Genomic DNA, 26,095 nt, shown 5'->3' on the forward strand with positions numbered 1-26,095 from the left:
TTTCTATGGGAGTGCCGAAAAGATCCCAGAACATCATTCAGGCATCATTGGCACTCCCATAGAAATGAATGAAGCGCGTGCCGTCTACCGGTAGACAACATAAGCTCCTCACTTAGCGAGCCAGGGTCCGACCACTGGGACAGCTGCTTATCCTGGATAGGGGATAAGTTAATTTTAGCCAGAGTTCTCCCTTAAAGGGGTACTCCCGTGGAAAACTTTTTTTAAATCAACTGGTGCCAGAAAGTTAAACAGATTTGTAAATTACTTCTGTTAAAAAATCTTAATCCTTCCAAAACATTTTAGGGGCTGTATACTACAGATGAAATGCTTTTCTTTTTTAATTTCTCTAATGTCACTAGCACAGTGCTCTCTGCTGACAACTCTGTCCATTTTAGGAACTGTCCAGAGGATTTTCTCCTGCTCTGGACAGTTCTAAAAATGGACAGCAGAGGTCAGCAGAGAGAGCACTGTGGCCGTGACATCAGAGAAATCCAAAAAGAAAAGCATTTCCTCTGTAGTATACAGCACCTAAAAAGTACTGGAAGGATTAAGATTTTTTTAATAGAAGTAATTTACAAATCTGTTTAACTGCCTGGCACCAGTTGATTTAAAGGGATACTCCTGTGGGGAAAACATTTTTTTTAAGTCACAATGCCGCTCTAGCCTTCTGGATTATGGGTTTTTGATACCGCACAGCTCTTTTAAGTGTTGGTGTATGGAGCCTAGAATGTAGCCTGATAAGCTATGGAGCTTAGGCTGTATGTAGTCTGGGTTGTATCCTGATACTTATATTTTAGTACTTATTTATGCAGAATATTCAAACCAGTTTTGCTTGACAGTACAGTATAATGTATATAAACATATGTCACTGTCGTTCAGTATTCTCCTCACCTCTGCTCTCTCTTTCTCTATTGTTATCATGAAGGCATCTGTATTCAAGGCCAGACGCTCATAATGTATCTCCAGTACTTTATTATGTGGCCTTGGATCCTGCTAGGAAACAACATGGGAGCTTAGAGATGGCAGGGGATATGAGAACTGGCACAGACGTACATTAAGCTTTGACTACATATATTTTATGGGGGTTGTGGATCTATTTTTCCCAGATGAGAGAACTGTGACTTGTGATTATCCTCAAGCGAAGGACCTGAAGGACATGGTTGCTGTGATCATAAGCACATTGCATGTGAGAATCGCACTTCCCTAATGTGGCAGACAGCAGGGGTGTGTGGTGCGCTCACTATTTACCGTATAGCTTCTACATTGTGTTCAGAATTCGACTAGGATCTACTTTTGTGTCCTGACCATATATATATATGTATATATGTGTGTATATATATATATATATATATATATATATATATATATATATATATAAGAAAGTCCAATGGCGCAGCACTCCAATAAAAAAGGTGCAAATTTATTCACATATATCTCATAACAGCAGCGTTTCTGCTCCTATGGAGCCATTTTCAAGCCTGAAGGCTTGAAAATGGCTCCATAGGAGCAGAAACGTTGCTGTTATTAGATATATGTGAATAAATTTGCACCTTTTTTATTGGAGTGCTGCGCCATTGGACTTTCCTCTATAGTATTGAAGCCCTGATCAGGCTTTTTGGTCGCTGGCACCACCGTTTGTGGAATAGAGGCAATCTTCTTCCATTCTTATATATATAATGTCTTTATTATAGAATAAAAACACATATTTTGTTTCAAAATAAAAAGGCTCATAGACCTGCTGTTTCATCCACTTTATAGAAATGTTCCTTGGAGATCTGGGTGTCAACCAGGACTGGTAACATTACAGCTTTCACGCAGATATTCTGAACTCAGACCACTGGGTCGTCCGTCCCCCCCCCCCCCCCCCCTGAATCTTCTGCCCGACACCCTCTCCCCAAATTGTTTTGACAGCTGCATGGGCATAGGTTGGACACATCAGGGCTTTTAATCATAGAATGTGTCGGCAGATAAGAACCATTCGGCCCATCTAATCTGCCCAATATTCTAAATACTATCGTAAGTCCCTAGCTCTATCTTGTATAAAGGATGCCTATCCCATGCATGCCTAAACTCCTTTACTGTACTCGTACTGCTATTCCATGCATCCACTATTCTCTCAGTTTATCCTCCTATTACTTTTAAACCTTTGATTGTGGATATCTGCTCTCTCCTTCTCTCTCTCTCTCCTTCTCTCTCTCTCTCCCTTCTCTCTCTCTCCTTTTCTCTCCTTTTCTCTCTCCTTTTCTCTCTCCTTTTCTCTCTCCTTTTCTCTCTCCTTTTCTCTCTCCTTTTCTCTCTCCTTTTCTCTCTCCTTTTCTCTCTCCTTTTCTCTCTCCTTTTCTCTCTCCTTTTCTCTCTCCTTCTCTCTCTCTCTCTCCTTCTCTCTCTCTCTCTTTGGCAGTCTCAATGAGATTTAGAGGGGTCGACACCTTTGCCATAAGCTTTCATAGAAACAACGACATTGTGAGATTGTAATTGTGTGTTTCTTAGTGATGAGGAGAAGTGAAGGACTCTGATTTACTTTTTAATTTTAAGGAAATGCTTCTTAATGTTTCATAAAATCCCATTACAGATTTGGTGATTGATACCTGACACCTTATTCTGACAGCCCTGTCCTCCACCCCTTTTGTCTTGCAGTAACAGATGATGATACTGTAAAACGTTACTTTGCCAAGTTTGAAGAAAAGTTCTTCCAGACGTGTGAGAAAGAGCTTGCCAAAATCAACACCTTTTATTCAGGTAACAGGACTCTCTTGGATGCAGGAGGGAATGTATGGGCCACTTGGACCTTTTTTACTGAAAGATTTATTTTAGTTGTGACAGATCCAATAAATTGATTATTCCATGTTTCATTACAGAAAAGTTAGCGGAGGCTCAACGACGCTCAGCTACCCTACAAAATGAACTGCAATCTTCGCTGGATGCACAAAGGGAAAGCAGCCGGGTACCAGCCCTCAGGCAGCGCAGGAAGGCCGTCTTCACCCTCTCACATGAGGAGAGAGTCCAGCACAGAAATATTAGGGACCTGAAACTTGCTTTCAGCGAGTTCTATCTCAGCTTAATCTTATTGCAGAATTACCAGGTACGAAATAGTTGTAACGTCTTGTTTTATAGTTACCCAATGCTATGTAGTTCTGTATGTACGTATGTCTCTGGGATTGTGCCTGTTTTCGAGCCCCCTCCATGCAACCAGAATAAACTACATTCTCCAGGCTATATGCCATGTTAATTAGCTTTTAGTTGGCATTTTATAGAAAGTTTTTAGTTTGTAAAAAATCTCCATATTGGTTGGTGGTTGGTTTCTAGGGGGGCGTTTACATTGACACCACCTCCTTTAAATATATTTAAAAAAAATGTATAATAAGATGCAGAATTTGGCAGCAGCGTGTGCCTCACTCCGACTGTCAATCAGATCCTACCTTTTCGCTATAGAAGTCTATGCAGTGAAAAAATCAGATCTGACTGCCAGCTGAGGAGTCGCACACACATGTCCCCAGCATATAACTAGTGATCGCAGTAGGTCTAAGGACTGAGACCTGACACTATCAAAACTTTTTACGTGTCTGGGCAACATTTCAAAAGTTTTTTAAATTATAATAGCCCTTTAATAGAGCAGCAATACTATAGCAATTTTCAGACAGGTGGCAAGATTGATGGTCTCCTGTGTGTGTGTGTGTGTGTGTGTGTGTGTATATATATATATATATAATAATATTGAATTGGGCTGCTGACTGCACTATTGTTGCTGCGAGATAAAATCTGTGGAAACATAAAATGTAACAGACGAGAAATAACATAACCTCTGCTCAATAATCTTTACCACTTATTTTCTTCCTTTACTTCTAGAATCTCAACTTTACAGGGTTCCGCAAAATCCTCAAGAAACATGACAAGATCCTGGACACCGGTCGTGGTGCAGACTGGAGAGTGGCTCATGTGGAGGTGGCGCCATTCTACACCTGCAAAAAGATCAATCAGTTGATTTCCGAAACCGAGGTATTTTCTGAAGTGTCTTTCTGTTCATTAGCTACTGAACAAGCTTAAAGGGTATTCTGCACCCCTAGACATCTTATCCCCTATCCAAAGGATAGGGGATAAGATGTCGGGGACCCCTGGAATCTCTGCTGCAACACCCACCTGTATGGCTTCCACCTCACACCGGCAACGCTGGAGGCTTTGGATCCCGACCACAATGGTGGAAGAGCGTGACGTCATGACTCTGCCCCATGTGACATCACGCCCCGCCCCCTCAATGCAAGTCTATGGGAGGTCTGTCACGCCCCCCCCCCCCCCATAGACTTGCATTGAGGGGGTGGAGCGTGATGTCACATGGGGCCGAGTCGTGACGTCACGCTCTTCCGCCATTGTGGTCGGGATCAGAAGCCTCCAGCGTTGCCGGTGTGAGGTGGAAGCCGTACAGGTGGGGGCTGCAGCTGAGATCCCGGGGGTCCCCAGCAGCGTGACCCCGGCGATCTGACATCTTATCCCCTATCCTTAGGGGATAAGATGTCTAGGGGTGCGGAGTACCCCTTTAAAGATGAAGATATAGAGGTCTATCTAAATCATCTTCTTTTCCTCCCAGTATTGATCTTAAGTGTAGTTGTATATTTTGCCCCACAAGGAAAAGGAAGTAGCACATCACTGCAATCTATGTGGATGAATTTAATTTCCCCACAAAATTTTTGTATGTGATTCCATATTGTGTTAGTATTGTGTTCTGGTGATGTAAAACTTTGCCTTTCAGGATGCGTGTAACAATTTACAGTACAATAAATATGGTGAATGTAGTCAAATCCCCATCCACACTTAGCTGGAAGAAATCTGCGTGGAGTTAAGGACATGTTGCTGATTTTTACAGCAGATTATTTGCATTACTCTTTGCAGCACAAATGCAGAAATCTGCAGTTAACACTTGTACACTTTGCCACAAATTTGGCAGCTGTTTAGCTTCTCTTAAATGTTTATGTACTTTTTCTTCCCAGGCTGTAGTGACCAACGAGCTAGAAGATGGAGATAGACAGAAAGCTATGAAACGTCTGCGCGTCCCACCACTTGGAGCTGCCCAAGTAAGTGAATGTCATCAAAAGGCTTGTTTTCCTGCACATCATCTCCTCAAGTAGGCAGATGTCTAGATTTTTGAAGACATAGGGGGAGATCCATCAAGACTTGTGTAGAGGAAAAGTTTACCAGTGTCCCATAGCAACCAATCAGATTGCTTCTTTTATTTTTCAGAGGTCTTTTAAAAAAAAAAAAAAAAAAAAAAAAAATTAAATAAGTGATCTGATTGGTTGCTATGGGCAGCTGGTCAACTTTTCCTCTGCACAAGTTTTGATGACTCTCCTTCCAAATCACCGTGCATTAAGATGGTCTGACATTTGATTTTTCATCCATTTTATATTATGATTGAGAATAATGGTTAGTGTATCACTGTGAATTACTTATTTTATATTTATATTACCCAAATGCTAAAAGAGAATCTCATTTACTTCATACTGAGCTACAGGTGGTTGTGGTAGACATATAGGTTACATGTTATCTGAGCATGCTGTGAGCCTAGAGTCTGAAATGGTAAAGACCTGTGGGCACAACCTACCTGCATTTCAATGATTGACAGATTTTTCTGTACACACAGTTTTAGAGGAAATCTGTCAGTCAGTGACAGGGGGCTGGGAAAACCTGCAGTTCACCAATATGCCAGACTCCAGGCTTACAGTGTGCACAGAACCCTGCAACCAATAAGTACTTTTGGCCAAATGACACTGTAATAATGTATACTGTACATCAGACACCCTTCAATCAGCATCTCAGAGGGGCCAGCAAAAAGTAGATAACAGGTTCCCTTTCCTTTACCTTGTGGCTTACCTTATTGTATAATAAAAGGTTATAAAACCCTTTAAAGTGGTTATTCCAAAATTATAACTTATCACCTTATCTACGTAATAAGTGATCAGTATTGGATCAAGAACTGGGGTCCCTTGTCCCCTAAGTGAAGGGAGTAGTGGTCAAGCTTGTGCATTTGTCATTTCATTTACTTGCTATGGAACTGATAGAGTAGAGCACTGCTCCCTGCTATCTCCGATAGTCCCATAGTGAGTGCATGAAGCAGCTACTCAGGATGCAAAGGGATCCTTGTCATGAGTGTAGAAAAACAGTCTTTATTGCCTATGGCCACCAATCTTTTCTAACATCCATATTGATCATTGCCTGATGATAGGAAATAGTTTAGAAAGTTTGTCTATAAGGGATCCTAAGAGTCTAAAGGGTTTGTGACTAGATGAGTTGCATAATGGGTTATCTTTCTTGCAGACATTTTTTTTATATATATTTTTTTGGGATGTGCATTGTGTACCGTATATACTCGAGTATAAGCCGAGACCCCTAATTTCAACCCAAAATCCCAGGAAAAGTTATTGACTCGAGTATAAGCCTAGGGTGGGAAATACATCATCCCCCTGTCATCATCCAGACCCGTCATTAACATCTTCATCATCATCACCGCCTGTCATCATCCAGACCCTCATCATCATCACCTGTCATCATCCCCTTGTCATCATCCCACACATCCCCCCTTCATCATCCCCTTGTCATCATCCCACACATCCCCCCTTCATTATCCCCTTGTCATCATCCCACACATCCCCCCTTCATTATCCCCTTGTCATCATCCCACACACCCCCCTTCATCATACCCACCCCCCCCTTCATCATCCCACCCCCCCCCCTTCATCATCCTCTTGTCATCATCCCACCCCCCACCCCCTTCATCATCCTCTTCTCATCATCCGCCCTCAGTGGTCTTCAACCTGCGGACCTCCAGAGGTTTCAAAACTACAACTCCCAGCAAGCCCGGGCAGCCATCGGCGGTCCGAGCTTGCTGGGAGTTGTAGTTTTGAAACCTCCGGAGGTCCGCAGGTTGAAGACCACTGCGGCCTTCAACATCATCCAGCCCCCCTCTCACCCCCTTTAGTTCTGAGTACTCGCCTCCGCTCGGCGCTGGTCCGGTTCTGCAGGGCTGTCCGGTGAGGAGGTGGTCCGGTGGGATAGTAGTTCCGGGCTGCTATCTTCACCGGGGGCGCCTCTTCTCCGCGCTTCCGGCCCGGAATAGAGGCGTTGCCTTGACAACGACGCAGAAGTACGTTGGCAATGAACGCACCTCTGCGTCGTTGTCAAGGCAACGTGACTATTCTGAGGCCGGGCCCGAAGCGCGGAGAAGAGGCGCCCCCGGTGAAGATAGCAGCCCGGAACCACTATCCCACCGGACCACCTCCTCACCGGACAGCCCTGCAGAACCGGACCAGCGCCGAGCGGAGGTGAGTACTGTACAGAACTAAAGGGGGGTGAGAGGGGGCTGGATGATGTCGAAGGCCGCAGTGGTCTTCAACCTGCGGACCTCCGGAGGTTTCAAAACTACAACTCCCAGCAAGCCCGGACAGCCGATGGCTGCCCGGGCTTGCTGGGAGTTGTAGTTTTGAAACCTCTGGAGGTCCGCAGGTTGAAGACCACTGCGGGTGGAGAGTTCACTCGAGTATAAGCCGAGGGGGGTGTTTTCAGCACGGAAAATCGTGCTGAAAAACTCGGCTTATACTCGAGTATATACGGTAATTACAATGAAATATTTGTAATATTCATAAAAATATTTGGCATATCCATAAAAAAACATTCAACAATCTTGGCAAAACTGTGATATAAGTGTTGTGTGAATACAACATTAATATAAATGAATTTACTTAAAGCCAACAAATTCTAACTTTACACTGAGCAGTCAACCATATTAATAAATCATATTGTAATATATTTCCCAGTGGAATTCTGTAAATGTATACTCCATTATAATACAAATCATTTTTGCTACTTGAATATGATACATTTTTACAATCTTTATAGTCTTTATAAGTGCTGGTTCATCCTTGCTTATAAATTAATGAATTGAATTTGAACAATTTCCTAGCATTTAGCCCTTATTGGAAACACCCTCTTTAACCTGTTGGGGACGAAGGGCATACAGGTACGCCCTTGCTCCCTGGTACTTAAGGACCAAGGGCGGACCTGTACGCTTGTGGGAATTCCGGTCACTGCCTCCTACGGGACAATGATCGGAACGGGATGACTTCTGATATCTATCAGCAGCCATCCCGGCACATAGCCTAGGGGGGGTCAAATGTGGCAGATGAGTGCAGTGATTATCTTCAGTGTATTTGGTTAGTGTTGTTCCGTGAAATACTGCAAATTTTTGCAGCAGAAAATCTGCAGCTTGGATTCCCATTAAAGTGAACCTGTCATCACATTTTATCATAACACATTGTAACGCATTATATATGTCAACATCTTCTTTCTCACCATCCCTGGGAGATGTTTCTACCAGCAAGGATGCTGAGGATGTACAGTTTGAAAGTGTCCCCACCAGCGTTGTAAGTAGTCCACTGAGCAAGGAGCTATATTTACCTACTCCAGCTGTAATCACGCCTTCTCAGCATGATTGACAGCCCAGGTACAGCACGCAGCATCGCTCTGCTCCGTCTGCTTATGGAGCAAAGCAGTGACTAGGGCTGTCAATTACACTGCGGGGGTGGGACTAGGTGAGTATAGCTCCCTGCCACGGGAACTACTACAGGGCCAGCCAGGGACACTTCCAAACTTCATGTCCTCACCACCCTTGCCGGAAGGGACGTCTCCTCGGGAAGATTTTGCTATATATAACACATTGCCAAGCATTATACATGGTATGATCTGATGACAGGTTCTTTTTAAAGGACTGTCCATTTTTGTAAAGCAAAATTTGGAACTCTGTTTTAGGAAATTATGGATACATAGAAAAGGGGGAGGGGGCTTCCTCCATCCTCTTGTGCCTGACTTTTAATGCTAGGAGCAAATGTATGTGAAAAGCCCTGCATACAGTGTATTCATGGCTGCCCACTTTACGTTCATTGTGCCGGGTGCTCTCATTCCTGATGAATTTTCTGTGTTTGTGAAGGTCCGCATGCTGAGAACCCATTGCTGAAACTCACATGCAGGGTATGGCTTAATAGAAAGTCTTATAACTCTCACCCCATCTATCTAAACGTCTGACATGTCAGTTCCATGTTAGACGTTTTTAAAATGATACTTACCCTAAATTTCCTTAATGGTGGAGCTTCTTGGAAATGGAACACTCATTGCCAGATCACTGGTGGTCTCAGCAGGAGGACACGTTATAATCTGTTCATCGTCATTGTGTCCTTCTAAATAGTGGAGATTGTCCAAAGCAAAGAACCCCCTGAATTGTAACTTTCTGAAGTTTTCTTATGTTGAGATGACCCCTGAATATTGTCTCTTCATTCCCACAGCCTGCTCCAGCCTGGACAACATTCAGAGTGGGACTTTATTGTGGTATATTTATTGTCTTGAACTGTGCAGTCATTTATACAGGTAAGTGTCCTTTACTACATATGTATATTATATACATTAATTGGTGGATATTTAGAACTGTCAGATTAAAAGTTGAATTTCTCTTTTTCCAGGCTATACGAGCTATAAAATCAATGATGTGTGGCCCTTGGTGAGGATATACAGGGGTGGCTTTCTACTAGTGGAGTTCCTTTTTCTCCTTGGCATCAATACATATGGCTGGAGACAAGCTGGGGTCAACCACGTGCTCATATTTGAGCTAAACCCACGTAACAACCTCTCACATCAGCATCTTTTCGAGGTTCGTAAAGATACAGGCTCTATTTTGTGCTTTCCTATTCCGGTCATTACATTAAACGCTTACAAAATCGAACATCCATGTACAATAAAACTAATAATAAATAAAAATAATTTTTTTTTCTACAAATTTTTTTCCCTGCATACATTATTAAAGTGAAGTTCACATCCATCTGACTGGTTCTCTAATTGTCATACAAACTATAAACCATCATATCTTGGGAATGGGAGGGCATATTAAGAAAAGGTAAATGGGAGGGCATACTTGTAAAAAGGTGTTTCATCAGGGAACCTTGAGTTATTTAAAGGGGTTCTCCGGTGCTTAGACATCTTATCCCCTATCCAAAGGATAGGGGATAAGATGCCTGATCGCGGGAGTCCCGCTGCTGGGGACCCCCGGGATCTTGCACACGGCACCCCGTTTGTAATCAGTCCCCGGAGTGTGTTCGCTCCGGGTCTGATAACCGGCGACCACAGGGCGGGCGGCGTGTGACGTCACGCTACGCCCCTCACGCCCCCTACCGTAGGCTTGCATTGAAGGGCGGAGCGTGATGTCACACGGGGGTGGAGGCATGACCTCACATGCCGCCCGCCCTGTGGTCGCCGGTAATCAAACCCGGAGCGAACACACTCCGGGGACTGATTACAAACGGGGTGCCGTGTGCAAGATCCCGGGGGTCCCCAGTGGCGGGACTCCCGCGATCAGGCATCTTATCCCCTATCCTTTGCATCGTTAAGGGGTTAAAGCTTGACCACAATCCCACTCCAGCAGCAGGATATCTGTTTAAATATTCCAACACTTAGTCGCCTGTCTACGGAATTTATGGGACTTCAGGCCAATCTGTATCCTGACTGCCTTGGACTACAAAGTTGCAGGGGGATTAAAGGTGTACTCCGCTGCTCAGCATTTGGAACAAACTGTTCCAAACGCTGGAGCCAGTGCCGAGAGCTCGTGACGGCATAGCCCTGCACCCTCATACTCTGGTGACACGATATCTGTTTAAAGGTGTACTCCGCTGCTCAACGTTTGGAACTATGCCGTCACAAGCTCCCGGCTCCAGCGTTCGGAACAGTTTGTTCCAAACACTGAGCAGCGGAGTACCCCTTTAAACAGATATCCTGTCACCAGAGCATGATTGTGGTGACACTTTAAGCCCTAGCAATGTCTTCTTGTGTAATGTTAAATACATGACATGATGTCACACAAACTTCATACCCTGAGCCCTGACTATAAATTATTTCCTTCAGCTTGCAGGGTTCCTTGGGATGCTGTGGTGCCTCAGCCTTTTTGCCTGTGTCTTTGGACATCATATCCTTTTGCCAATGCAGGTGAATCCGTTGGTTCTGTACGGCTTCATGCTACTCTTCCTTATTAATCCCACGAAAACCTTCTACTACAAGTCTCGCTTTTGGCTTCTTAAATTATTGGTAAGTTATGGTTCCCCACGTTTGACCACTGTCTCCACTTTCTCTTCTTTTTTTGAGATACGGCAGCTTATTGTATATTTACCTCTATCCCTACATGCAGTTTGCTGTCGGTAAGCCTCTCTTTGTAGTATCCATGCATGCTACTCTGATTTAGTCTATTATTTATCTGAGCTTCACATACAGCCGAGCAGTGGGTGAATAGACTTACCCGTAAAATGGAGATTTTAAACCCTATGGTGTTCACCAGACTGTGGGCCATGGTTGGCCAGTTAGGATGGTGGTGGTGCCTGCCATAATTCCACTAATACATCAATATTGATTGATTCTTGCAGGCTGCTGGGTTTATAATCTTTATAGAAGTAATGGAAACGGCATAAAACATCTTAGATTTTTTTTTACCCTAAATTTAGGTGCACTACTGTGGTAGATGTAGAAAGTAACATATGACTAACCCTCAAAATTATGTTAAAATTGAGACATTAGCCAGTATATCCTTATATGAAGGATATACCGGAGCCCGCACACCAACGCCAAGGTTTCTCAATTGACACAGGACCTAACACTAAACTAGGGATCGACCGATTATCGGTTTGGACGATATTGACGATTTTGGACATTATCGGTATCGGCAATTACCTTGCCAATAATGCCCCGCCCCCCGGGCCAGAGACTGCCTCTGCCTCATTGCCTCCCCCATCCCCGGTTTTATAATTACCTGTTCCCGGGGTGCGCGCTACTTCCTGCGCTATTGCTGTGCGCTGCGCAATGACGAGTGACGTCCTCAACGCGATGTCACAGTCAGTGCGCACAGTGACAGCTCAGGACGCCGCCGGAGCCAAAAGTAGCACGGACCCCGGGAACAGTTCATTATAAAACCAGAGATGGGGGAGGCAATGGAGAAGCGGCAGTGGTTGGACTCAGGACCGCCAGGGGGAGAGAAGCAGGCGGCGGCTATCACTGGCCCGAGGATAGGCGGGGGGGGGGGGGGGGGGGGGGGATCGGCGGTGGTGGTTGGACTCAGGATGACCCCAGGACAGGCAGCGGGAAAGAAGCAGGCGGCGGCAGCGGTCTCTGGCCCCCCAAAAGCCGCTGCAGTTCATTGATTTAAAGCGCCCGCTTCAAATCATTGATCTGCAGCGACTTCTGGGTGTGTGTGGGGGGTGATAAATAGCCGATAACTTATACCGGAATATCAGTATAAGTTACCTGCTATCGGCCTGAAAGTTCACAGATTATCGGTATTGGCCCTGAAAAATCAATATCGGTCGATCCCTCCGCTAAACCAACCTGTGCCGTCCGGGCAATACCAGGGGCCAGTGGGCAATTACAGCGGCATTAGGTCAGACTCAGAATCCCAGTCCCATGACTGGGACTAGAGGGGGGACCTGCACCTATCAGGCATGTGCTGTGGCTCTGTTATAACTATTTGAGACTGGAATATCCCTTTAAAGCAGTGTTTTCCAACCAGAGTGACTCCAGCTGGCGGCACCCTGGTTGGGAAACACTGCTTTAAAGGGATAAGTGGTAACTAGCTGATAAGTGGGAGTCCTTTTCCTCTGGGGACAAGGGGCCTCAGTTCTCGTTATCGGTGAGAGTCTCATAGGTCAGACCTTCCCCATTGATCAACAAGTTACCTCCTATCCTGTCAATACAGGACAACTTTTAATCTTTGCATAACCACTTTAAGGAGGGCTGCATTCTCACATTTACTATAGACATCCTGTCAGTCATTGTATTGGCCCAGCCAGCAGCTTGTTTAATTTTTCTGTTCTGTGAGATGATGGGTCTCCTTACAACCCTGGCTTATTTTTGTTCTATTTATTATTCTCTTGATCAGCTTATTACAATAAGAAAGTTGACCTTTTTTTTTTTTCCCACCTAGTTCCGAGTGTTCACTGCTCCTTTCCACAAAGTGGGCTTTGCTGATTTCTGGCTTGCTGATCAGCTCAATAGTCTGGCTGTGATCCTCATGGACCTGGAGTTTATGATCTGCTTCTACAGCTTTGAACTGGAATGGGATAGTCCACAGGGACTCATCACTGGCGGTAAAGCAAAGCGGACATTTATTTATTTTAATTTAATATTGTGAGAATACATTATGGGGGTTTCCGGTGGGGAGAGAATCTCCTAAGAGTCATCTAAGTGTTGCTATAAATACATCTACAGATACATGTCAGATCAGTGACATCAGTGGAGATTGTTGTGCCCCCCGGGATTCTAAGTTTATTATATTCCCTGAAGTCCTGGAATGTAACGCAGCACAAAATTCATAAAATGGTTACTGTGGACTTCACTTTTAAGCGCAACTGTCATGAGTTTTTTGCCCCCCAGACTACTACAATGTTGTTACAAATGTCCATAATGTGAGTGTAACCGTACCGTTATCTCTTTTCCTCCTTCTTTTGTAACTTATAAAATACATTTACCCAGCGGTCAGGCACAGTCAGATAGGCATGGCTTGGGGTTTGCAAAGCCCCCCTACCACTACGCCATCCTCCTAGTAAGACACAGCACATCCACAGCGCATGTGCTCCTCCTGACGTGCGCGTGCGCCACCGCCCTGCATTGACAGAGCGAGTGCTCACTCCCGCTGCCTATGCGCTCACTGCGCAGGTGCAGTACTAGAGGAAGGGAGGGCCGCATGCGCTGCGTCTTACTACACAGCGGTCCCAGCGCTGAAAGGAGAGGTAGCGTGGCGGCGGCAGGGCTTTGCGAACCCCAAGCAACGCCTATCCGACTGTGCCTGACCGCTGGATAAATGTATTTTATAAGTTACAAAAAGAAGGAGGAAAAGCCATAAAGGTATGGTTACACTCACGTTATGGACATCTGTAATAACATTGTAGTAGTCTGGGGGGCTATAAAATCATGACAGTTGTGCTTTTATTTCTTCTCCTTTGCAGGTTGAGTATTTTTTATTCGTATTTTATTTTTTCCTACTTCTTATTTGCAGCCACCGGAAAGTGTAACACCTATTCATATGGAGTTCGTGCTGTGGTTCAGTGTATCCCAGCCTGGCTGCGCTTCATCCAGTGTCTGCGCCGATACAGAGATACCAAGAGAGCGTTTCCCCATCTGGTGAATGCGGGAAAATATTCCACTACCTTCTTCATGGTGACGTTTGCTGCTCTCTACCAAACGCACAAAGGTAACGGACCTTATTCCTTTTGTAGTAGACACAGGCAGATAAAGTACGAAGACCTTTTTAAACAGCTGCTTAGGTTCTGCCTTTTGGCCCAAGCAGATCTAACTAGGCAGTGGGGAAAAGAGGAAGACTGTGGTAGTCATCCTATAACTTTTTGGTATTGATGGAAGAATGCAATGCTTGTAATGGATAATTCTTATGATATGCTGTGTAGGTTATATCATATTTATCTATTTATACAGAGGGGAAAGAAGTATTGAACATGGCACCATTTTTGTCACTAATTACCTGCTAATTCCAGGTCTTTTTGAAGCTCTCCACAAGTGTCTTTGGCTCTTGGACAATTCTTCTCATTGTTCTTTTCATTAATCTGGCACCTGGTCGGGGAAAATTTATGGTGAAATGATTGGTTTTCCACTTCCATATAATGGCCCCAACAGTGATCACTAGAACATTCAGAAGCTTAGAAATGTGCCTGTAACCAACGCCACGGTTATGTTTTGATATGTAGGTTGCGAAGTTCTTGAGAAATCTCTTTGCTTTTACCCATCATGAGATGTGTCTTGTGTGATCCCTCGTTAATTAGACCTTTTTTTTTAGTAGCCATCAGTTGATGATAATTTGCACGGACAAGGGGCTTGATTACTTTTTAATTACTGATAGATTTCAGATATTTCCTTGGCTTTCCATGCCTTTCTGCACATCCCTTTCTTCCTGTGTTATTTTTTCTCTGTGTCATTTCACATTATTACACATAACTTAATTTCTGAGCTTGTTGGGGTTTCTTTGTGTATATGGATTACTTAGGTTGTTTCCAACATCTGGAAATAGCACATGCAGAAATATATTTGGTGAAAACAATTGTGATGGGTTCAATGCTTTATTCTCTGTATAAAAATCAATGTGTGTATATGTATGTGTGTATGTTCCAGCATTGCTTCCAAACGGCTGAAGATATTTTGATGACACTTGGTACACCTGTTACTTTTGTCTCAACTACACATGTAGTTTAGTTAATTAACCCTAACCCACCCTCATTTGCCTGGGTCAGGGTTTTTGTCTGAAGTCCCATGCAAGTATATGGGACTTTGGGTACCCTTCTTCACAAGCTCCGCTCTGCATCTTTTGATGTGTGTCTGTTCAGCTTGCAAGCCACACTTCTCAACAAGCCAAACTCTCTTATATCCCGTACACCGTTTTTGCTCAATACACCCACATCACAGGTCCTTCAACTACAATCTCTTCATCACAGCTCAACCCTCACATGACTCTACAATCTCTGCATCTCCGGGTTAAAGGGGTACTCCACTGACCAGCGTTAGGAACTAAATATTGTGAACGCTGTTTTCGCACTGCGGGGGTTGGTCACGCCCCTCGTGACGTCACAGCCACGCCCCCTCAATGCAAGTCTATGGGAGGTCTCCCATAGACTTGAATCGAGGTGGCGTGGCTGTGACATCACGAGGGGGCGTGGCCGACCCTCGCAGTGCAAAAACAGCATTCGGAACATTTAATTCCTAACACTGGCCAGTGGAGTACCCCTTTTAATATATTGGTGCAGCTTGTGACAATCCCCCCCCATCCCCTTCATCACAGCTCAGCCTCACCTGAAGACTGTATTGGAGTTTGGAATATGAGGACAAGAACGTCATTGTTGCTTTTCCTCTCCTACAAGGTTTAGGTAGGAAGACCTGGTAACACTGCAGGGATGTGGAAATCCTATCGCCCGACGCCCGGGACAAGTAGTTTTGGGCGCCGGGCAGGTGAATTGTTCATAGATTTAGCCCTGTATCGGGCAGGGACAGACTGACTTTCCCCCTTATTGTTCTGTAATGCCGGTGTAAGGCGCAGGAGCCGATGCAAGTCTGCACCTAACACCGGCCGGCCGGCGTTTCTGCCTGTCTTCGTTATTATAGCTGGGAGCAGATGTGCGCTGCGCCCGCCCAAGTCTGCTCTTAGCCCCTGAGGTGCCGGTGTGAGGTGAGATTTCCGAACCAGCCCCGTGCAGTGCAGTCTGTCCTCCTTCACACACAGAAATCCTCCCCCAGCCCCGTGCACGGACGTCCTCTCCTCCCCCCCCCCCCCCCTGCTCTGTGTTTTCTCCGTGCAAACTTGCAGCCTCTCCGATGTGGATTAGGTCCTGTGGAAACAGAGCAGGGGGAGGGGATGGGGCTGTGTGCGGGGGATGGAGCTGTGTACCTAGCTGTGTTCGTCCTCGCTCTCCCCCTGCATCTTGTATAATGTAGAGCGGGGGGGTGAAGCTCAGGTGAGGAGGCCGAGCATGCAGGCGGCGGGAAGGGTGTTTGTATATGTATATAATGTATAATTAGGGGGGGGGGGTGTATCAGCGGTGGGTGTATGTATGATGTGTGCATGTGTATGGTGTATATGTATGGTGTGAGTGTATGTGTGATGTGTGTATGATGTCTGTATATATGATGTGTGTATGATGTCTGTGTATGTATGATGTCTGTGTATGTATGGTGTATGTATGATGTCTGTGTATGTATGATGTCTGTGTATGTATGATGTCTGTGTATGTATGGTGTATGTATGATGTCTGTGTATGTATGATGTGTGTATGAGATCTGTGTATGTATGATGTGTGTATGGTGTCTGTGTATGTATGATGTGTGTATGATGTCTGTGTATGTATGATGTGTGTATGTGTGTAATGTATGATGGGGGGCAGCAGCGGGTATATGTATGATGTATGTATGTACTGTATAATATAGGGGGCAGTGGCCAGCGTATGTATGTATGATGTATGTTTGTACTGTATAATATAGGGGGCAGTGGCCAGTGCATGTATGTATGTATGATGTGTCTATGTATGATGTATGTATGTACTGTATAATATAGGGGGCAGTGGCCTGTGTATGCATGTTATGTGTATGCATGTATCTTTTGTACAGGGGCGGACTGACAAGTGCTGCTGCCAGTTGTGCAAATTTTATTTATTTATTTTTAGTGGCTTCTGGCCCCCCGCACTGAATTGCACCATCAGAATCTCACCCCCCTTCATACTCACCTGACGACCAAGAGCCCCACGGATGCATGCAAACACGCCCAAACCAAAACTACAACTCCCAGCATGTTGGACCATAACCTAAACTGTAGAACTATAAAGTGTAACATGCTGGGAGTTGTAGTTTTGGTTCAGGTCAGCTGCAGAGCTATAGGCTGCATCAGGGCATGCTGGGTGTTGTAGTTACTAACTGTAATTCCCAGTATTCCTTGACACATCCTATGGCTCTGCAGCTGACACAAACCAAAACTACAACTCCCAGCATGTTACACAATAACCTTAACTGTAATACTATATAGTGCAACATGCTGCAACACCCACACAACCATAGGCTGTATCAGGGCATGCTGGGTGTTGTAGTTATCTAGTAACTAAATGCAACTTCCAGTATTTTCTGACACATAAATTAGAGTAAATAAAATGCAGCACATAAACTGGAGAAGCGGAACCCCCCCCCCAGTAACACAGCGCTGTTCAGTGTTTTCCAACCAAGTCACCATATATAAGTCCCTATGAAGACTGAAAAATAGTGAATAAAATATTTTAAAAAGTGCGTATATATGTGAATAAGCCCCTTTCCTAATAAAAGTTCTGATAATAAATGGTTCTGATAAAAACTACAGATCACGGCACATAAGATTACCCTCATGCCCATTGCTGTCTGTATATACTGACTGTGGTAAATGTATAAGTAATTAGGGTCTGTAGGGACAATGATATTTATATAAATTTGACAACATTTTGTATTGTACTGCCCTCTAGTGACCAAATAACAATTGAGTGGTAACATGAGAATTACCTTGAGAAATTTTAGCGTAACCTTTTCCCTATAGAATTTTGTAAAGTTCAGGGACTACCAACTAAAACCACCTTCTGAAAAATTATGAAAAATAAAATGCATGCAAAGTAGGTAAAGAGGTTATGAAACCATAAAATATCTTTTTTATCATAGATCATAAAACGTTAACTATGTTTGCAGTTAAAGGGGTTCTCCACTTTTAACAATCCCTACTTATTTTAACAGTTCAACCAATGTATAGCATTAAAACAAGTTTTTTTTTATTCCATGACACAAGGACAGTGGTCCCTCAAGTTACAATATTAATCGTTTAATCGGTTCCAGGACGACCATTGTATGTTGAGACCATCGTATGTTGAGACCATAACTCTATGGAAACCTGGTAATTGGTTCTGAAGCCACCAAAATGTCATCCAAAAATAGGAAAAAGTGAGGATTAAAGATAAATAAGTAGATAACTTATACAGATAAAGCAAATCCTTCCATATAAAAGTAAGAAAGATCTGCTGGGAGCTGTAAATCACTGTCTATTTCAGTGTTTCCCAACCAGGGGGCCTTCAGCTGTTGCAAAACTACAACTCCCAGCATGCCCGGACAGCCTTCGGCTGTCCGGGCATGCTGGGAGTTGTAGTTTAGCAACAGCTGGAGGCACCCTCTTTTGGAAGCACTGGTCTATGTAGAGGACAGGAGCTTCTTCAGGGTCCTGTACAGAACATGCAATGTCCTAAAAAAAAAAGTAACATGGAGCCGCCCTCACCTGATGTCCAAAGGAGCAGCTAACCCTGGCACAGGTAAAGAGTACAGAACATGTAATACCTCCCTGTACTGTAGGAGGCGCTACCAGACTCCAGTCAGTGCCTGCACTTTAGGAATACAGGGGTTTTACCAGTGAAATATCCATTCTGATTGGTCGGTTCTTCCAGCCAATGACACGTTTTGCAGATGTTGAGTCTGGTTTCAAGTTACAATGGTCCAGAAAAGACCATTGTATGTTGAAACTATTGTATGTTGAGCCCATTGTAAGTTGAGGGATCACTGTACAGCACACAGATATGACTTCAGCAGACGCCTGGACTTACAGGTATGCCTCCAGGCGGTATCATGGCAGGAGACTCTCTTTGCAGGTTAAATGAGACTATATTGATAGCTGCCAGAGGAGGAAGAAGACTCGCTCTGTTCAGAGCCCACCCCAGCAGGACTAAGGGGGATATGTGGAAGCAAAAATGATTGCTTCTATTTAATAACATTTCAGAATGTTTTTTATAAAAATGATTCATAATGTAACCTCTATGAAGGTAACTAGAGATGAGCGAACTTACAGTAATTTTGATTCGTCACGAACTTCTCGGCTCGGCAGTTGATGACTTTTTCTGCATAAATTAGTGCAGCTTTCAGGTGCTCCCGTGGGCTGGAAAAGGTGGATACAGTCCTAGGAGACTCTTTCCTAGGACTGTATCCACCTTTTCCAGCCCACCGGAGCACCGGAAAGCTGAACTAATTTATGCAGGATAAGTCATCAACTGCTGAGCCAAGAAGTTTGTGACGAATGGAATTTACTGTAAGTTCGCTCATCTCTAAAGGTAACAATAGTAAGCTTCAGAGAGATTCTAATATTGGCTTTTTATTCGTACAGAAATATCACTATTATAGGCATATAATAGGAACTGTAATGTATTGTTTCCTCAGATCAGAATCACTCGGACGCTCAGGTGTTTTTCTACCTGTGGATCATCAGCTATTTCATCAGTTCTTGTTACACTCTAATATGGGATCTGAAAATGGATTGGGGCCTGTTTGACCGCAATGCAGGGGAGAACACTTTCCTGCGAGAAGAGATTGTGTACCCACAGAAGGTAAGAGCTTCGTAATATCACTTTTCCTTGTCCACTGCTTTCCATCTGATCCTTTAGTCATGATGACTAGAGATGAGCGAACTTACAATAAATTCAATTCGTCACGAACTTCTCGGCTCGGCAGTTGATGATTTATCCTGCGTAAATTAGTTCAGCATTCAGGTGCTCCGGTGGGCTGGAAAAGGTGGATACAGTCCTAGGAAAGAGTCTCCTAGGACTGTATCCACCTTTTCCAGCCCACCGGAGCACCTGAAAGCTGAACTAATTTATGCAGGAAAAGACATCAACTGCCGAGTCGAGAAGTTCGTGACTAATCGAATTTATTGTAAGTTCGCTCATCTCTAATGATGACTGTTTTTCACAGGCTTACTACTACTGTGCTATCATTCAAGATGTTATCCTACGTTTTGCTTGGACCATACAGATCTCTCTCACACAGTTAAACCTTCACAACAATGCTTCCGATATTATATCCACCGTCCTTGCTCCTCTGGAAGTCTTCCGGTAAGAACACAACTGACCATTTTTTATGTGGCATGTTAGGTTATCTGGTATCATAGCATTGTGGACAAGTAGAACATAAAGGTGCATATTCTGTTCCTTTATTGTGTCCACTCAGATAGCTGTAGTTCTAACGTCATATTGCAGACCAATAGGTGGATTAACACTGCTGGGGCCTTGAGTAACTTTTTTTTTCCCCCACACAAATTACATTTATCACCTATCCAAGGCTTTGGTAAAACATTTTTCATTGCTGAGACCCCTTTACTGCCCTTTAGTAGAGGAGTATTGAGCAAGGTACAGTGGTCCCTCAACATACGATGGTAATCCGTTCCAAATGGACCATCGTTTGTTGAAACCATCGTATGTTGATCGTTCCGTGCAATGTAAAGTATAGGACAGTGGTCTACAACCTGCAGACCTCCAGATGTTGCAAAACTACAACACCCAGCATGCCCGGACAGCCGTTGGCTGTCCGGGCATGCTGGGTGTTGTAGTTTTGCAACATCTGGAGGTCCGCAGGTTGAAGACCACTGGTATAGGAAGTTGTACTCACCTGTCCCCGCCGCTCCGGACCGTCACCGCTGCCCTGGATGTCGCCTTCCATCGCTGTCGCCGCGCCCCCAGGGTATCCCCGAAGCTCCGGTAAGGCTTCTGCTTCCCCGGCATCCTTGCTCTCCGTCGCCGCCATCACGTCGCTACGCATGCCGCTCCTATTGGATGACGGGACGGCGTGCGCAGCGACGTGATGACGACGATGGAGCGCGCCGGCGATGCAGGGGATCCCGAAGAAGACTGTCCGGAGCCCCGAGGACAGGTAAGTGATCGTCAGCGGACCACACGGGGCACCATAAATGGCTATCCGGTGGCAGCTGAAGCAGTCTGCGCTGCCGGATAGCCGTTTATGCGATGGCCCCGACATACAAAAGCATCGTATGTTGATGCTGCCTTCAACATGTGATGGCCTCTGAGAGGCCATCGTATGTTGAAATTATCGTATGTCGGGGCCATCGTAGGTCGAGGGGTCACTGTAGTATGGAGCAGCTGTTGGCATGTAAAGGGGATCAGAGCTATCTCCAATCCTTGACAGTAGCTCATGATGCCCTCCTTTTTTTTCTTTTTTCTTTGTAGTTTGCCTGCTCGATCAAGCAGACACCATAGTACCATGGTGTATTACACACTAGAAAACTAAAATAAAGTTTAGCATTTTTAGACCTTCAACTCTCCAAGGAAGCGTTTATTCCTGGTGTATACCCAATGGGTATACTTTCTGATCTTGCATGTTCTATGACCTTCTATGAGCCTCTCCTTCCTTTCTTTGAATCCCAGCCGCTTTGTGTGGAACTTCTTTCGACTGGAGAATGAGCATCTGAATAACTGTGGTGAATTCCGAGCCGTACGAGATATTTCCGTGGCCCCTATGAATGCCGATGACCAAACACTGCTGGAGCAGATGATGGATCAAGAGGATGGTGTCAAGAACAGAGTCAAGAGCAAGACGTGGAAACGGAGCCTGAGCATATCCTTGCGCAGACCTCGCCTGTCCTCTCAGTGAGTGAAACAAATATCACAGATATCCTATACCCAGGCAATCTTACACATTGTAGGGGTTATCTAGCACAGTGCTACTTAGGATCTGTCAGTGTAGTGTGTATGGTGACAGCAGTAGTGATGCTCGGTGATACCAGAGTAAAGGTTTTGAAATTGCAGTGCATTCTTGTCAATGTCATTGCGCTGCACAGTGCATACGACGAAAATTGATCCGCCAAAATAATGATCTTGTTCATTCTTTCTTTGGAATACATTACAGTCTATAGAGACAGCAATGTCCCCACGATCCTAGTGCCGACTGATTCAGTCAGCACCAGCCGCACTCAAAATCTCCCAACCGGAATATTTTTTGCCGCAGATTTCTCAATGTGAACCGAGCCTAACGCAATGTGACAATCTTTCATCGGATTACTTGTATATACAGTATAGTGATTTGGGCCCTGTGTTATTGTGCCACCATAGAATGTCTTTTCATATCTTTATTGGAGTACAGATTTTTCACAAGGGCAGGTGGATGAAGCGATATAACATTTTTATTTTTTGTGTCCTGTAGGAGTAAGGCCCGAGATGCCAAGATACTGATTGAGGACACCGATGATGAAGCCAACACATGAAGCAATTACTGCTTTCAGATTCCACGCTCCAACCATCTTACAGGCATTCATCCCCCTGTCTATCTATCTGGCTTCTTTTTATCCTCTCTTACAGCACCCCATCGTTACGGGGCTGGCCTCCTGCACGCCCACTTAACCCATTTTGGTCCCACCACAATTCATGGAGAGAGGTAACAAAAGAAGCCAAGGACTGCCCTTTCTTTACCAAGCTGGAAAGGACTGTCAAGGGTTGGTGGGTGATCAGAACAAGCCTCTCCACCAAGTCTTCAATCTTATTGCTTGCCTGACTACAAAAGACTTGATATTGTTTATTTTGCTGTGGTGCCACATACAGCATCCTGTGCTGGGATTGTTGTTCTAGTCACAGCCTGATCATCTTTGTCTTACATACTCCTCCACACTGTCCCTTCCTCCATTTACCCTCTCATGTTTGTTTGCACTCATTGATATTTTGTGTTCCCACCCCCCCAGCAGTGCTGGAAGGGGTCCCAAAGAAAAGGGGCTGGGGGAGTGACAGAACTTAGAGATATTAACTCTCTTCATTTAAACTATCATCAGTCCATTGTTTTAAACCAAAGTTTTGTTTTCGTTGCTATCTATTTCCATTCACTGATCTTTTTTGCTGGACATGTTTGGATCCTTCATGCAATCCTAGTGGTGCAGCCACCTCCGTGTCCAACAGAAGCCAGTCCTGCCAAGGGGCCTGTATTCTGCTCTTTGTAAGAGCTGAGCACTCCTTTTCATAGCCTCGACAGCCTGCACTTAGGGAAGTGTGCCTAACTCTTTTGCTGCTGAGTAACTAGAGCCACAGGGGGAATGAATTACAGGCCCCTTAGAGCAGAGTGGTTTTAAGCTATATATTCTATCTTACTGCCAGACAAGTGACGCATATGTCGTATGCAAACGAAAAACATGTCTCAAGTATTCTGTGTGACTTCTGTAAGTGCAGGCTCATACTGCTATCAACTATTTCATTGCTGCCTTCTGGGTTCTACCCACATTTGCCAGCAGACCTCCCCACAAGGGCTGACAATAGGAAACCAGTCTTAAACCCCATCCCCTCCTTATCCAGCACTGCAGTGGATGCACAATGCAGTTATTTTGGAAGGGGGCAGCACAGTATACAATGCATGCTTTTTAGAAACAAGTGCTTTGCTTTGAAGAGTTCATTCTCACCTTCTCCATGAGACAGGTTCTGAAGTGCGACAATGCTGCCTCCTCTCATACCCGTATGCTTTCTCCAGTTAGTGCAAGGACAATCTTTTTGAACTAGACCTCTGCTTGGTGACAATTTACCTCTACAAGAGTCTGCTTCTCTAAGCACTTCTCCCTCCTCTTCTTTAGCTAAGGGAACATGTGGGGGAAGCAGTGCTAAGAGATACTGAGGGTTGTGACCGCTGCTTTGTCTTGCTGTAGCTGTATATGTGCATTGCTGTTCAGCTTGGCTTCTCTTGTTCGTACGCATGCTTTGTTTGTTCCTTCCGGGTCACGGAGGGAATAATTTGTGTTTTTAAGAAAGGAGCTCAGCCGCTGAGTGTAGGGAGAGGGCACCGCTGCCCTTAGCAGCCCTGCTTGTTTACGACTGTTTAATGTGGAAACTATCCATTCAAAAGAATCACAATTACCTACGTAACAAATTCGTCTGTGCTGAGTATATAACTTTACTCCTTGCCCAGGACAATAGAAGAATCAACTGTATTACATGGCAGCCACGTGGTTTGTTGTTTTATGCAAGGATCTGAAGTCCTAATATTACTGCCAGATTTATATAGTGTATAATAACATTGCCTTCTTAGGCTTTGTGGTAACATTCCCTAAAATATAACTACTGTTTACTTGGAAAATACTGCTAGAAGTGGAGGAATACCTGGATGCATAGCCAATTGAAAGATAGCTACCTTACCACTACAACATCAGGCTGCGCCTTTGTGATGTTTACCGTGGTCCTTGGTGGTGCATTGTGGATAAGCTTCGTGATTTGCAACAGGACTGGCCCACTCTGTTCTGCACACATCCGGAGAGAGAACGGACTACTGCTCCTATGATCAACTAGAACAGGAGTTCCCTCCCTGACTCAGGCACAGGCCATGCTCAAGCTTGGTAGCTGTGATGTAACCAGTGTGTTCTTCTCGTGTAAGATGTGATGTAAGTCCGTGCAGCAAGGGAATCGTGTCTGGAAGAGGAATGTGGAATGCCAGGGAATAAAGGGGAATTAAAGCACACTCCGTCCCTCCCTGCTCCCCTCTCCAGCTCTCTGTCCCCACTGTGAAGCTTTCTTCCTGCTAGATGTCTTCAGTATCAGCACTGTGACTTGTTCTTTCTGGTGCATTCCTGTGTCGTGTCCCTGCACCCTACATCTCCTTTGATCTTATTTTTCTTCCACCTGCGTTTTTCCCCACCTTTCTTCTTTCCACACCATGCCTCCCCAACCCTTTCCCTTCTGCCACCCTGCTCTCTATGAAAATGAAGAACAGGGGACAATCCTTGCTTGCTCTTCTCTGTGGCTGTGCTGATAGATTTTTGTTCCCTTTGATGGATATTAAGAGTACTTTTTTTTTAAATACTGTGGAGTAGTTTATGGTCAGTAGGAACATTTGGCACAAAGTGCTTCTGGTTTGTAGATTGTATAAAAAAAATTATGTGGCTTTGTGTTTGTTCTGTTTTTTTTTTTTTTTTCTTTTCTGTCTTTTTGCTAAAAGAAAAAAAGAAATGACTGTTGTCTGGTTTAATTTTTCAATGAGTTTGGTATTAAGGTATCAAGTAATTTGAAGTAAGGTTTGTTGAAAGTTGAAGCTTTATTGTCAACTTTTCACAATGTGCTGTAAAATTAAAACATACCTCTTACACCCTATATCAACCCCCATCATTAAGCTGCTCTTACTATGTCTTATAGATATTTACCCATTAAAGCATTTTATAATTTCTGACGCTTCATAGTAACATGTCAGAAGTTTTGATTTGTAGGTGATCTTGGTGCTTCTACTCCAACCAGTCATTCATGCATGAAACATACGGATTTATAGAAATATTATAGTTCATCTGTAAATGTACACATTGCGGTGCTCTCTGAGAAGAGAGAAGTACAAGGTGGGCCATTTATATGGATACACCTTAATAAAATGGGAATGGTTGGTGATATTAACTTCCTGTTTGTGGCACATTAGTATATGTGAGGGGGGAAACTTTTCAAGATGGGTGGTGACCATGGCGGCCATTTTGATTCCAATTTTTGTTTTTTTCAATAGGAAGAGGGTCATGTGACGTATCAAACATATTGGGAATTTCACATGAAAAACAATGATGTGCTTGGTTTTAACGTAACTTTATTCTTTCATGAGTTATTTACAAGTTTCTGACCACTTATAACATGTGTTCAATGTGCTGCCCATTGTGTTGGATTGTCAATGCAACCCTCTTCTCCCACTCTTCACACACTGATAGCAACACCACGGGAGAAATGCTAGCACAGGCTTCCAGTATCCGTATACACTGCTA

General features: G+C 44.3%; 1 protein-coding gene across 1 annotated transcript in view; it reads left to right on the forward strand.

Annotated features, from left to right (window-relative positions):
* XPR1 (xenotropic and polytropic retrovirus receptor 1) overlaps positions 1–25,451 on the forward strand; it is a 149,924-nt gene extending 124,473 nt beyond the window's left edge. The window contains exons 3-15 of the mRNA XM_056531952.1: positions 2,638–2,739; positions 2,859–3,082; positions 3,847–3,996; positions 4,983–5,066; positions 9,324–9,405; positions 9,498–9,685; positions 10,930–11,109; positions 12,992–13,154; positions 14,063–14,257; positions 19,768–19,934; positions 20,299–20,438; positions 21,765–21,986; positions 22,540–25,451. Coding sequence (XP_056387927.1) covers positions 2,638–2,739; positions 2,859–3,082; positions 3,847–3,996; positions 4,983–5,066; positions 9,324–9,405; positions 9,498–9,685; positions 10,930–11,109; positions 12,992–13,154; positions 14,063–14,257; positions 19,768–19,934; positions 20,299–20,438; positions 21,765–21,986; positions 22,540–22,600 — 1,958 coding nt within the window. The 3' untranslated portion in view covers positions 22,601–25,451. The remainder of the gene's footprint in view (positions 1–2,637; positions 2,740–2,858; positions 3,083–3,846; positions 3,997–4,982; positions 5,067–9,323; positions 9,406–9,497; positions 9,686–10,929; positions 11,110–12,991; positions 13,155–14,062; positions 14,258–19,767; positions 19,935–20,298; positions 20,439–21,764; positions 21,987–22,539) is intronic.
* Positions 25,452–26,095: the final 644 nt, after the last annotated feature.

The sequence above is a fragment of the Hyla sarda genome, chromosome 7 (assembly GCF_029499605.1).
Source record: "Hyla sarda isolate aHylSar1 chromosome 7, aHylSar1.hap1, whole genome shotgun sequence".
NCBI lineage: Eukaryota > Metazoa > Chordata > Amphibia > Anura > Hylidae > Hyla > Hyla sarda.